General features: G+C 42.7%; 1 protein-coding gene across 2 annotated transcripts in view; it reads left to right on the top strand.

Moving 5' to 3' along the window:
• Positions 1-459: 459 nt before the first annotated feature.
• Positions 460-14,475, top strand: part of VWA8 (von Willebrand factor A domain containing 8) — a 183,203-nt gene continuing 169,187 nt past the window's right edge. Inside the window, exons 1-2 of one of the 2 annotated variants that reach the window (XM_066176231.1) lie at positions 460-640; positions 12,573-12,650. In XM_066176231.1, coding sequence (XP_066032328.1) covers positions 496-640; positions 12,573-12,650 — 223 coding nt within the window. In that variant the 5' untranslated portion in view covers positions 460-495. Of the gene's footprint in view, positions 641-11,178; positions 11,200-12,572; positions 12,651-14,475 lie in introns of those variants that run through there. The other variant, XM_066176232.1, reaches the window with a different exon arrangement.

The following is a 14,475-nucleotide window of genomic DNA, read 5'->3' on the forward strand; positions in this document are numbered from 1 at the left end:
TTACAAAAATCTCACATCTAAGCCAAACGTCACTCCGGAGTAACTCAAATTCCTCCTGAAGTAGGAAATGCCCGAATGCCGCGAAGGCAGGCGAGGGGCGGCACTGGGGCAGGAGGGCCCGGGAGCGCAGCTGCATTGGAGACACCAGAGGTAGGAAATACCTTCGGCGCACAAATCCACCGCAGCCGCCGCTGCCCGCGCCTGGCTCTCCGGGCTGTTTCAAACATTTCCAGCTGTGGAGTTCAGCCCCCTCACATAAAAATAAAACACGCTGTCCTCGCCGTTAACCCCCCGCTCTCCCGAGGGGCTGCCTCGGGCTATGGGGCTGTGGCCCGGCTCCGGCAGGTCGCCGCACCCGGCGGCACCGGCCCGCGCCCGTCCGGCCCTGGTTTCCGGCGGGACCTTGTGCGGCGGCGCTTCCTTTCCCCCGCGCTCGGCCGGGCCGCGGCGGTGCCGGTGTCCGTGCCCTGCCTGTGCCGTCTCCCCGCGGTTTCCATGCCATCGCGGGTGCTGTGCCTGGGCGGCGGGGCCGGGGGTCCCGCTGCGCGCAGGGTCCGCCTGCTCCTGCGGCAGGTGGTGGGCGGCGGCGCGGCCGCGGCGCGGTACGGCCGCTCCGAGGTCAGGGCGCTGCACAGCTCAGGTAACCCACCCCGGCCCCGGGTGTCTCGGCCCCCGCAGCCTCCCCCGGCTGCCCCGGCGCTGCCGCCGGGCCGTGGGGAGGCCGGCAGGCTGGTCCCGCCCTGTGGGCTGCGGGCTTGGCCAGGCTGCGCTGCCGCCCCACTGTCTCTTCCTCGTGAGTGCGCGGGGTCCGAAGGAGGGCAACGGAGCTGGGGAAAGGTCTGGAGGGCAGGTCCCGTGAGGAGCGTCTGAGGGCGCTGGGGTTGTTTAGCCGGGAGAAAAAGGGCGCTCAACGGGGGGACCTTGTCACTCTACAACTCTGAAAGGAGAATGTAGCCAGGTGGGGGTCGGTCTCCTCTCCCAGGCAACAACTGATGGGATAAGAGACCGTAGCCTCAAGCTGTGCCAGGGGTGATTTAGATTGGACTGGAGGAAGCGTTTCTTCACAGGAGGGGTGATTAAGTATTGTAATGGACTTCCCAGGGACGGTGATGGAGTCACCATCCCTAGAGGTGTTTAAGGAACGACTGCACATGGCGCTTGGTGCCGTGATCTGGTTGACGTGGTGGTGTTTGGTCATAGGTTGGGCTCGATGATCTCAGAGGTCTTTTCTAAGCTGATTGATTGCAAGCTGGCACGGGGCGAAGGGGCAGAGTTCAGTCACAGGCTTGCAGGGACGCTTACTGTGGCTCGTGATAGCTCCTGGTCCCAGTGCTGCAGCCCAGTGAAGCAAGGGGCAGCCCTGCAGCCGGTGCCTGTGAGAACCACCCTGCTCCGCAGAGCGTCTGCCACATGGTGCCATGCTTTCTGTTCCTGCATCACACGGCTTCCTCCTTCGGGTGGGACAGAGCCTCACTGTCTGTGTCGGGGCTGCCAAGGCCGGTGCGTGTCTGAGTGTGCCGGCAGCACATGGTAATGAGATAGAGGGTTGACCTTGAGCCTGCAGATGGCATGCAGGATGACCTGAACTGCCCTGGAATATCCTCTGGTGACCTTTGAGACAGGTGATGGGCCTGTGCCGAGCGGTGTCTGGAATATGCCTGTGGTAACTGATGCTTCTCAGGATGAATGCCAAAAGCAACAAAGCTCCTGAGTACAGAGTGAATGATGAGTAGTGATCTGCAAGTGGTTCTGCTGGGGGAGTATTTGCTCAAGCTCTTGATTACACCCCTTTAATCCCATTTCTCTCCATTTTCAATTTTTTAAATCTGTTTATTAGTTGACCGGTTCATTTCTTTGTTTAGTTTCTGAAAAGTTACTCAAGATGGAAGTCTTTGAGGAATTAATAGCCATAAAATTCCTTCAAAAATTTGTGAATAGATAATATTTTATTTGTGAAAAGTACTAGAAAGACTAGGGTTATTTAGCATTAAACAAATTAGTGTGAAAGAAAACAAGTTAGCAATGAAGTGAGTCAAGTAAAACAAACACCTGAAGAAGGTAGCTGAGCACTTTTCAGCCCTATGTTGGGATGAGTAACCTTAAGAACAAAAAGAAATTTAGCAGCGTAAAATGGTAGCAAATGCAGTATTGCTAGAAAAAAAATCATCACTTTAAATGTGCTGTGGAACGCAACTGAGTTTAATTCAGTGATATTTGTGAATACTCTCTGTATATATGTGAATAGTAGGAGTATTTCCAGTTGCAGTCAATGATGGTAGGAGTTTTGGTAGAAAGATTTAAGTTTCAAAGCTCTAGAGAATCTTATAGATAATATTAGGGATACTTACTCTCCCGACACCTGAGGCATCATGTTCTTTATTGTGTTTCCCATTTTTCTGTGAATTTGGGATGTTGATATTAAGCATATTGGGTTTTTTTCCTGTTTTGTTTTGTGGGTATTCTTTTAATTAATTTTTAAAATGTTTGCATGTCCTCTTGCAGAGCCTAGCATTTCTTTGACGATATTGAAGCTACAAAAGATGATCTGAAATTTTTTGTGCCGTATGTGTTTTTGGTATTTCTGTGCAGCTGCTGTAATTACAATTCTTGTTGTAAGTGGTGTCGAGGTTGCATGTCTCTTCCATATATAAACAAAATGTGTCCCAAAAGGCTGGAAGCTGTTAAGAGTCAACTAAACAGCAAATTGTTGTGTACACCATAATTTGGATGTGACATCCCTGCCAGGTCAGATTTACTGTCTGTCCTGGTGCCTTTTGAATGTAAGGGAGGAACTGTTGCCTGATGTTGTGCTGTTACACGTGAAGTAGCTTTTCAGCTTTTTCACCTTCTTAGCTTTTCAGCTCAGTCTTTGGAAAGTGTGGCTTGCTGGTTCACTGGGGGCTGTGGAGGAGTCGCTAAAGCTGTCAAGTGGTAAAGCTTAAGAGAAGTCTCGAAGTGAAAGAGACTGCATCACAAAAGGGTAATGGGAATATCTAGGAAGGATTTGGGGTTGCATAATTTAATTAATGAGGGAAACAATTTATAGTAGCAAATGTAGAAGGCTGACTGTCAGAATCATTTTTAATGCAGGTTTCATGTTTCCTTCTAAAAGACTAAAAAGTATCAAAGTTTTGTAGACTGGAGTTCTTTGTGATGAATTAGTTTAAATGCACTGTGAGCTGAATAAAGTGGGGTTCTACCTAACTCAGTTGTCAGTTATTTAATTATTTTAATCTAGACATAATATGAATATTTATAAAAAGCTGACAGAATACACAATATTGGAGTTGCTTTAAGGGGTTAGAGGGAACAAATGCTCAATATGATGTAAACTGAAGAGCTGGAAAAATAAAGACCATTTCCAGCCAGACAGTACAGGCAAAGGATGATCTCTCGTGTGCTCTGCTGCTCATTGTACATAAAATAACTTATGCTTTGTCACTTGTGTAGATCAAAATATATATTAGCTACATTCACTGTTTTCTGCAGCCCTGCCTGTCCAGCTTCACTTCCTCTGCTTTGCTTACATGAAATTTTTGGTCAATTCCAGTTCCTTATCAAATTTGTGTTTAAAGCCTAAAAGATCTCAGTAGTACATACAAGTGTATCTGCTGAGTAAAACTTGTGAAAATTGCATCACACTTCAGAATCCTGTAATGTGCATCATCAGTGTACAGGATCTAAATGATTGTGGTAAAAATCAATAATCTGAAAGAAGACTGTGAATTTGTGTGTTTATAAGTGGGTTTTTTTCCAGGTTTGTCATTGTCCAAAGACTAAAGAACTGGTTAATGATGAGTGTACATGTTTTCTGGCACATTGCCTTTTCCAATTTTACCTGTGTCATTATCTTTGTTGAAGTTCACATGTTGACAGCTGTGAGTGTGTTTCTGGCAATATTTTCTTTTTTGCTGGAAAAACCTATTTATAAAGAGACTTTGTTCTTTCTTCTTTCTCCTGACATTCTATAATTGTTCATTGCCTCCATAGTTGTGCTTAGGGGGCTGCATTGTGGTGACTGAAATGACTCCAGGGATTTGATTTATGGTGAGCCTGTGTACAGCTGTTGCGTCAGCATAACTCAAAAGGCAGCAAATGGAGATGGGAATTTTCAAAGCCAGTTGTCTGAAAGTTTGCAGAGTTATGCCTGGGTTATTTCAAATTATTCTAACATTTAGAAAAGAAAAGGTTCATGGTTAAAAAAAAAAAGCGTATTTTATTAGACGTGCTGCTGTAGCTGGAAAAAAGGGGTGAAGTGTCAGGTCAGCTTCACTTTTGATATATGACTGGATGTCAGTAAATAGCTTCTAAGTGTTAATATTTGCCAGTTGTTTGAAATTTAATTTTTTCTCTTAAACAACTGTTACAGGCCTGATATGTGTTGTTGTGTTCTGCGAGTTATGCCCAGCTTTATGCATAAGATTGAAATTGTGGCTGCTTGGCGTACTCAGGGACTCAGGATAGTTGTAGGCAATGCCTTAGCTAATTTTAAAGCTGTTTTGTCGATTTTGGATAGCTTTTCAGTAAATGTGAAATTTCAAAAACATTTCTGTTGATTTTAAGTTGTATATTCACTTTGGTTGAAATACATTTTTGAAATTATACTGATGTACTTGTTATCTGAGTGCTGTTATCTCAGGTTAGAATAGATAGTCTGTTTTTTCTCCGCTGAGCAAAATGTACTTCAGAAATCTTTCTACAGTTTCAAAACACTCTGAGCTAATTTTTCACAAAAGTAGCACTGGCTACAGAAGTTTTGGAAGGGAGCACTGGTGATGCAATGGGCATCTGTTACTGTGTGACTAAGAGGAGCTGGTGGATATCGCTTTCTACAGACAGCTAGCAGTAACCTCCCACTCATGAGCTCTCATGCCCACAGAGGATTTCAGCCGTGCAGACATCAGCTAGGAGGGCAATCTGGCATGTGTGCACTCTTGGTGCTTCCTAGGCTGTGTTGGTAAAAATTGTGTAACTCAGATGCCAGAGTCGGGGTTAACTCTTCACTTTGCTGCTTTCAAGAAGGGAAGAGCTGTGACCAGTTTGGTCACAGGTGGCAGCCTGGATCTCAGTGACTGGAACAAGACTGAGTTGCACATCTGGAGTAATGCTGGGAAGGTGAGCAGCAGAATTAGGATCCTGGACTTGAGGGCTGCAAGCTTTTACTTACTCAGGAGATTCGTGGGTAGAATCCTTTGATTAACAACCGTGAAGATGGAAGGTGCATAGGAGAGCTCAAAAATTTTTAAAGAAAACTTAATGGCAGCTCAGGAATGAACCATCCAGCAGCAGCACCAGGCCTTCTCAGTGACCTAAAACGTAAACAGGGAACATACAAAAGTGCAAGTAAGGACAGACAGCAGGAGTGTAAAAGTGCAATTTAGTATGTAGGGACAAAACCCCTACCATATTGCCAGAGTGCAGACATTTGGTCCAGAAGGACCGTGATGAACATGAGAACTGGGACAATGGAAACCTCAGAAAGTTTAGAAGTATGAAGGTCTGCTAGTGGAGTAAAGTGTTGCTGGGAAGGGACTGGCTGAGTAACAGCTTTGGTGAAAAGGCTGGGTGATAGCAGTGATGTCAGGTTGAATACAGCAGCAGAAGAGATTGGCTGGAGTGCCTGTGGAACATTGTCTTTGAAGGTTTTGGAGATTCGGACAGAGCCACAGCTCATCAGATCTTACCTTGGTAGTAAACTGATATTGAGGTTGAAGATGACCAATGTTTCTGCAGTGTTTTGATATTTGATGAAATGGGCAGCTTAACACCTCTCCCACATGGTAAATGTGAAGAGATGTTCTGGAATTTATCAAGTCTGTGTAAGATCATAATTTAAATAAACATTTAAAATTGATTTTCCACCTCATATGACTTTTGTAACTGAGCATTATCAGACTCCCTACTTTCAGGGTATTGGCCCAAATAACTCAGCTCTTGCTAAGTAAAGATTGTATGCTTCCTGCATGTCTGGATCATAGAATCATGGAACATGCTGAGTTGGAAGGGACCTCCAAGATTCATTTAGTCCAACTCCTGGCCCTGTGCAGGACACCCCAAGAGTCACACCATGTGCAAGCGTTGTCCAAATGACACCATGAGCTCTGTCAACCTTGGTGCTATGACCACTTCCCTGGAAAGCCTGTTCCAGGATTCAGCCACCCTCTGGGTGAAAAGCCTTTTCCTAATATCCAGCCTAAATCTTACGTGACACAGCTTCAGGCTATTTCCCCAAGTCTTATCACTGGTCACCAGAGAGCAGAGATCAACGTCAGATAAGATTCCGAGTTCATGTTGTTGATCTTCTGCTAATGCAGAAAAATGAATAAAAATGTTACCTTTCTGGAGTAAATACCGAGATTTTGGTTTCATGACACCTTGGACTGTAACCAGTAAAGACACTCATTAGCCAGCCTGAAATAGACAATTGAAAAATCTAATGTTAACTTCAAACCTGAAAATGAAAAAAAAATAAAATAGAAGGTCTAATAAGAACATTGAGTAGAGATTGCATAATATTCAAATTTTGTTTGAAGAAGTTGTTTTGATTCTTTAGAGGGAAAGACTTCCTTTTGCCCATAAAATCCAGAACTTTAGTGGATTTTCTTGCTTAGCTCAGAGATAGGTTTTGTCATGTAAACATTCATCTATTTCAGTCAGCAGCAGCTGTCAGACTGCAGTGTCCTGTTGACAGGAGCTGAGCTCCACCTCGTCTATGTGTGAAGGCACTGGTGATCAAGGAGCAAACCTAAACCTTGCGAGTGCAGGAAATAGGTTCCTGTCCTTTCATGTTCATGTATTTGGGAGGTTTCCAATACAGATAGGAGGTGCAGGGTAGGCAACAGTGTTGCTTAATGAGTGTAATATTTGCATCCGTAAAGACGGCCAATAAGAGCTGCTATGAAATGTAAAAAAGAAGTAAGTTACAGGGCTGCCTTTTTTTTTTTTTTTTTCCCTGAATAGTGTGTTTGGAAAAGTTAAGAAAAAGGAAAACTTGGAAAGTATTATTTCTGTTTCTTCAAAATAAGTCAGCTCTTCAAGGATTAGTAAGAGCTGATGCTCTTGTCTGTTTCTTTATGGAAGTGTGCTGGATAAATACCAGTTCAAAGCATATTTTTTTCCCCCTCTTTCACATTAGAATGAAATTAAGGCCTGGAAATATACATTTGAATATAGTACAGATTTCAAACTTCCCTTTAACAGGTGTGGTTTTATCACATAGAAATTACTATTAGCAGAACTTAGCACTTTTACAGTTTTAATATGCTCTTGTTGTTGCAGGTTCCGAAACCAGATGGATGGTCTGTGTACAAGTGAATGTGCAATATACTAAGGAGAGTGTATTAATCTCACCTATTTTCAGGACTAAAGAGGCCAGAAGGCAATAAATTCAGCAACCTAAAAACATAATGTTCTTGAAGCTTCATTGTAGTGTCTTACAAAAACACAGATAAATACAAATATGAGATTGGAACTATTTGTGTTGTATACTCAAAAACCTAAATACATGTGTAGATCTCTTCAGGTTGTTTTCATTTACAGTAGGATTTCTTTATTTTAAAATAGCCTTTTCAAATGGATTAATTTTATTCTTTTACCAGAAAAAATGGCAAGTAGAATAAAACTTCTTTCTACTTTGTAAGTTTTTAATGTGTAGTTGATATGCAATCTGTTTGTCTTTATCATGACCAGTGTTGCTGTAAATAATAACAGCAGTGGCTTTTTCTTTTCAGCATACAGGAATAAATAGTAGGATTAGGGAATAGTCTCTTCTTGGAAGGTGGAGAAGTGAGGAGGGATAGTTGGTGTGATACTTACTGGCTTTTAAGATCAGTCAAAGGTGCCAAGGGCACAGTGAGGCTGCATGTTCAGGAAGCCTTCCCCCTGAGATGTAACATCACATCATCCACAGTGGGTCAGAACAAAGGTCCATCAGACTTACTGTTCCATATTGGCCAACACTGAGTAGGAGACGCTGGGGGAGAATAAAAACACGGGGTGTTCGTGCAGGGGTGCCTTGCCAAATTGCCTTCTGGCTGTTTCCTCTGCTGCACAGGTACTTGGAACTGGAGGTGCTGCCTTTCTTTTCAGAATGAGTAGGCAAGACAAGGCCTGCTTGTCTCAAGAGCTCTTCTCAGTTACTGTAAAAAACAGATACAGACAATAATATTGTTTCTGTCTAAAATATAGGTCTAAAGAAGAGAGCATATCACTCAGTGCTCTGCCATTACACATATGTCCGTGTGTTAATTTCCATTTTGCCAGAGGTGCAATTCATGCCTGTCTTTCTGAGATGCAGCAGAATGAGCTCATTGCTTGCATTGAGGCTGCTTTCATATCTCTTTTTTTTTTTTTTTTCAGTCTCTTCAGGATCCTGTGTGCTGCCAATTTTTGACCCCTATTGCATAGGTTCTCAGAAGACCTCCTGTGTCTGTATCCTATCTGTCCTGTGAATGGCATGTCCCTTTTACCTTTGGGGTTCTGGCCAATGTGGCTCTTGTTTTGTTTCAGCAGCCATGTTTCTTTGTGTACATTATGCACTGCTTGTATCCCACTGTTTCCCCCAAAGACTGTGGTATTTAAGATTACTGTTTTCTCTGTGGGAGACAGGAAAGCAGAAGCACATCTTCACTGCTTGCCCAAGCAAGCCTGATGCAGCCTACAGAGTCTTCATCACAAAATCCTGTGGATATAGCTCTTGTCCACAATAGTGTGGTAGTAGCTTGTGGAATGGGTTGGAGTACCGTGGGCTGTTCCCTAATTTGCCATGTAGTCAGATAATTTGGGATACATGTGCTCAAATTATGGGTTTTGCTGATTTAACACCACCATTTTACCAAGCAGGCTGTTATCAGTTCCTTGCCAGCTGGTGAAACACTAGAAAGAGCCTATCCAGAATGACATCTCTGTTCAAAGGGTTTGGAAATGCAGTGGAAATGGAGTAACCAAACATGAGTTTTTAAACAAGTACAGAAGAAACAAATTGAGACGAGAAAATGTAGCCCAGGTGGAAGTGTGTGATAAGATTAGTGGGCTAATCCTCCCTATGCTCGTTTAGCTAGGTAAATGGACTCTGCCGTCTTGGTTTGTTATTGCTTAAGGTTCTATTAAACACTGCTAATATTTTTGCTTTCTGGACAGATGCAAGTTGGAGGCAACATTTGTCTCCAGGCAGCAACAAACCAATTAAAAGCTGAATACCCTGATTGTGTGATCAGCTCTCACCACATCTTACATATAGTTCTCTCCCAGTCCATTTTTCATGAAAGCTTGTAGGGTCCGTTGATGTCTGGAATATTTGTGGGATTTTCTGAACATGGTTAGATATGTTGATCAAGGGTTAGTGTGACATGGACTGACATTAATACCACCAGAAGTGATGCATTTTTCACCTAGACAAAATTCAGGTTTGATTTTTTTTTTAAGGGAATGTAAGGAAATCAACTAAGGCTTTTCAGTACTGTGCTAATAAACTAGGTAATTGGAATTCTGTTCTGTAGATGATATTATCATCCCAATGTATTGAAAAAGTTTGACATCTTGTTGTTTTGGCATCTTGGCCCTACTGGGTTTTGGAAGACTGTGTATGCATGAAATAGTATTTACTATTGAGCTGAGGTGATTTCAGCTAGCAGCTAATTAATCAGATACTCTTGTCTCATTGCATGTTGGCTGGGGAATTCTGAGAAAATAAACTGTCACTAATTTCTTAAGGATATGTAAGGCAACTTGCTCTTTTTAGAATGTTAAAGTTGTTCCAGGCTGGGCTAATGAGAGAGATGTCAACTTTTGGAGGAAGCAGTGGGCTTCTAGGGTGTTTGCATCAACTTGGAGGCATTTTCGTAGAACCACAGATTAATAGAATATCCTGAGCTGGAAGGAACCCACATGGATCATCAGCTCCTGGCCCTGAACAGGAATTTGCCCCAAGAATCCTGCCATGTGCTTGAGAGCATTATCCAAATACAGTTTCTGAGTTCAGTCAGGCTGTGACCACTTCCCTGGGGAGTCTGTTCCAGTGTCCAACCATACTCTGGGTTGAAGAGATTGAGGAAAAGGCTCCCCTGACACAGCTTCATGCCTCCCTGGTCACCGGAGAAAAGAGATCAGTTCTTGCCCCTGCCCTTCCCTCATGAGGAAGCTGAAGACTGCAATGAGTCTCTTCTTCTCCAGGCTGAACAAATCTTGTGACTCAGTCACTCTGCATATGGCTTCCCCTCATCCTATCACCATGGGTAACCCAGATTAAAAAGATGTGGTGGCAAAAATGTTGGTGTCCTGCCGTGATCCCTGTTAGCTGTTCCCCATGAGAAAGGGTGAGCGTGGAACTGCAGTAGAAGAAAGGGAAAGGAAGATGATGTGAGTAAAATAGGTCTTCTTACTTTAAAACTCAAAGAAATGAGCAAAACACTGGGATAGCCGAGGGCTAGATTTTAGTCCCTGCAGTACCTGTGTCTGTTGTTCAATGACTTTAATATGTGTAAGAGTTCTCAGAGTCAGGACCAGGGCTCTAAGCTTTTATTGCAGGACTTTCTTTTGGACTGTGTTTAAATGCTTCAGGCTGGAGAGGGCACAGTACTCTCTGGTGCATTTGAAAGGAAAATTCAGCAAGGGCCAGAAAAGGAGCTGAAGCCCTAGACAGCTACCTAAATCTTAGCTTAGCCCAGCTCTGTTTGGAACCATTCCACTTCTGGACTCTTCACAATCAAAGAAGGGTGCTTAGTTCTAGCCTGCTGAGTGGGATCTTCTTGGTTCTGCTTGCCCTGAGAACCAGGGATGAATACTTGTCTGCCTTTTATATGGCAGTACTGCTGTTGCCTGTGTCCCACTTTCTGGCAAGCTATTGGAGCACTGTATTGTGGCATAAAATGTATTATATTGTATTGCATATAATGTGGGACCAATCATCAGCTTACTACCTTTTGCCAATATTTTAGGGAAGAATGGAGGACTGATTCCAGAAACAGTATAAAGACCCATGTGCTGGCATGTATGTCAGGCTGTGAATCCCAGTCTGTGCATTCTAGTCAAGCCCTTCAATTCAGCAGGAAATCAGCTATAATCCTTTCTTCACTGCTTCCTCTTTGTTGCTGTAGGTGATTCTACTCTGGCTGCTACAAATCTAGTCCTTTCACATGAATTCTGTGAGCCGTGTCAGAACCTGGGAATTCTTAGTCCTGTGAGATGAGCAGTAATATCTGGGTATGCTGGAAGAGAACTGCATTTGGGTGCAAACCTAGACTTATGGTTCACTGAAGGGAGAGCTACTGCATGTATGGGAGTAGTTTTAGTTACCTCTTTTAATTTGGGCAAGCTGCTTCTCCAGCATCTCCCTTTCTGGTTCCAGCATTAGTCTTCCAAACTGTTTGGTGTCTTTTATGGTGCTTTAGATAGGCAACTGTAGACTGGGTCCTCTTAGATGGAGTAGGACAAGGGGCAGGTGTACAAAAGTACTGGATCCTTGTTTGATCTTGTTTGTGGGCTCTGTTTTCTGCATCTCACTTCTGAGAAAAGCATAAACACATGAAACAGTTCCAAAACTTGGCCTCAGTTCATGGAAAGGAGGTGTAATTGAGTGCTGTGGCAAAACTATACTCCTGTGCAGCAGTCTTACTCCAGCAATCCTCTCCATCCTCACACATGTGCTACAGTGCAGTGCAGGTGGTGTTATCTTTAGCAACAGTAATGGGAAAAATGTCCTTTTGCTAAAGTTATCTTAGTTTGATGGTCTTAATACTTGTGAACTCATTTGTGGGGCCAAAACTCTTGAAAGAAAATAGACTTTTGTGTTCTTACTAGTCCAAACCTCATTTTCCTGGGTTTTGGGTGTTGTGCTGTTTTTCAGTGTGACCACTGCTGCGTTGGTGCTTGCCCGTTTCCGTACTGCAAACTAGATTTCACTTTTGTTTTCCATGAGAAAGTGCACAGGGCATGCCCTGCAATTTAATTCAAGCCTGTGGTTACAGAAAGATAGATAAGACAGACAAGTCCTAGTGAAGGGACCATGAAGTAAAATGGCCAGATACTTTAGGTTTGTTGAAACCCCAAGCAAGAAGTGCTTGGGACCACTCAGACTTTGGAAAGGTGCCAGGTTCTGCAGCTATGCAGTCAGGGAGTGCAGGAGGGGTCCACTGGCATGAAAATGTTGTTTTGTACCTCCAACAGATACTGTTCCCCGCTAATTGAAAACTCAGGAAAATCATCACCCCAACAAGTGTTTGTCGCTGATAGTGCTACAGGCAAACATGCTAAAGTTTTAATTTCAGTAAGTCAACAATGGTAGCTGGAATTGTATTCTACACTGGGCTTGATTTTCGTAGCTCCCAGTTGAAGGTTCTAAGAGCAGCAATAAAAGAAAAAACAGGAAAAAGTAATATTAATTAAATGTGAATTGTCCAGCTACCTGATCTCCTGAAAAGCAGCAGAGCCTAATTAGTAAACACAAGCACGTTAGAGGCTGCTTTGTGAGCACATAGCCTCACCACATCAGGCCCATGGTTTAAATTTTAAGGACTTCAAATTCTTTAAAGTGTCTAAGTATGTAAGAACTAAAAGACGTGTTTTCTTTATTTTAGGTGATACTGTCACTATTGGAGATGTGTCTTTTAAACTCAAAACACCGAAGAACCCAGAACTTGTTCCACAGAACTACAGTAAGGATTTGCTTTCCTTTTGAAGGAGTTTGTCCAAAAAATTTCTGCTCACTCAATCACCTCACTGACTTTACTGAAATGATCTAAGAAATACAGTTTGAAGAAGCATGCAGTTTGGGGGAGGCTGTCTTTGCTTAGTTCATTACTTTATCTCTGGTTCAGCTGGTTGTACCAGCTGAATGTAACTTTGAATGTAACTTGTCGCTTTGGGCAATGGGACAGGAAGAGAATCGTTTGTGTATATTTAATTATTTTGTTCAAAAGGGTTCCTATCCAGGGATTGCTTCTAAAAAAAATCTTAAGTTGTTTGGTCATAAAACTGTGGCCATTTAGAATTATCATTCAGTTGTGATACGATTATATGCCCTAGGAGTTTGCAGATGTATGGTGTTTTTCTACTGTGATGTTTAATATTCCCAGATTATCACAAGGCTGTTGTCAAACATACAGATCTTTGCAATGCATCAAGTTAATGAGAAGTCAGTTGCATAGTCATGAAAAATGCTGTCAAATGGAAAATATGCAGCCAGTTACGCACATTAACAATGCACACACATGTACCTAAAATTGATTCACGTTATCTTTTGATACCTTGTTACAGTGATCACTGGTTTGCTGCCATCCTTACTTCCTGACTGTTCTTTCCAGGAGCATGTCTAAATTCAGTCCATGGCATTTTGAATCAAGAAGACTCCTGGGGCACTGGTCTTTTTGTTTTGTTTTATGTTTTAGAAGAATGGCATTGAAAATATCAACAATAGACTTGCCATTGCACGGCTGGCAGTATAAAAAGTTTATATTGTTTTCTTAGGCAACAGTGCTGCAGTTCATTAGACAGGCTTTAGGTGGTCCTGCTTGAGCAGGAGGGTTGGGCAGGCTGACATCAAGAGGTCCCTTCCGATCTCAACCATTTCTGTGTTTCTGTGATTCCTGATTTTATAATAACTGGGATAGTAGACTGTTAATATTGACATGTTTAGGTAATTGTTCCTTACCTCTATTTTGTCACACAACGTTAAGTCTGAAATATTTTTCCTTGGAGAGGTGTAGCAGAAATACAGAGTCATAGAACAGTTTTAGTTGGAAGGAGACCTTTAAAGGTCATTTAGTCCAACCCCCCCACAAAGAGTAGGGACATCTTCAGGTAGATCAAGTTGCTGAGGGAGCAATATGAAGAAGATTTTGTTTGCTTTGACTGTTTGACTGGTGTGAAATCTGCCAGTAATCTGGTGGGCCAGATCACTGCTCTGCATCTGGGCTGTGGGCTGCTGAAGTCTTATAACTCAGTAGGCATCACACTGTCACTTTCCTACCAGGTGATCTAAGGTACCAAAGATTTCCAGTGCCCTGCACCAGCTCTTGTTACAGGGTAGCCTATGAGGGAAGGGTTTCTGGCTTAGACTGTAATGACACTTCCCATTCCTCATGAGTTCCCTGGGAATGCAGCCAAACAGTTGAGAAATGCTGCACTATATTATTACTTTTTACAACTCCTTAAATAATAGATTTTTGCTTTTCATCCTTTATTTTGTATGCCTCTTCTCTCATTTTGATCATCAAGGACATCAATTGTCTATGCTAATCCATTTCACTTATTTATAATTCTGGTAGATTGATTTGCTTTCTTGTTTTCTGTGTTGTACCAAATGTGTTAATTATAACAATGCTTTACCAGTCACTATTACATATTTTGTTTAACCTGCACTTTTGAGCAAGTTAAATGTTAGCTCTAAGTAAGTCTAACAGCATGTCTTTCAGTTCTTTGGACTGAGAAGGTAAGAGAATATGAAAGCATTTGGTAGAATCAAAGGAGAGATTTTTCTAT

Source organism: Chamaea fasciata, unplaced genomic scaffold (genome assembly GCF_029207755.1).
Source record: "Chamaea fasciata isolate MVZ Bird 193981 ecotype frontalis unplaced genomic scaffold, bChaFas1.0.hap1 SCAF_2, whole genome shotgun sequence".
NCBI classification, from domain to species: domain Eukaryota; kingdom Metazoa; phylum Chordata; class Aves; order Passeriformes; family Sylviidae; genus Chamaea; species Chamaea fasciata.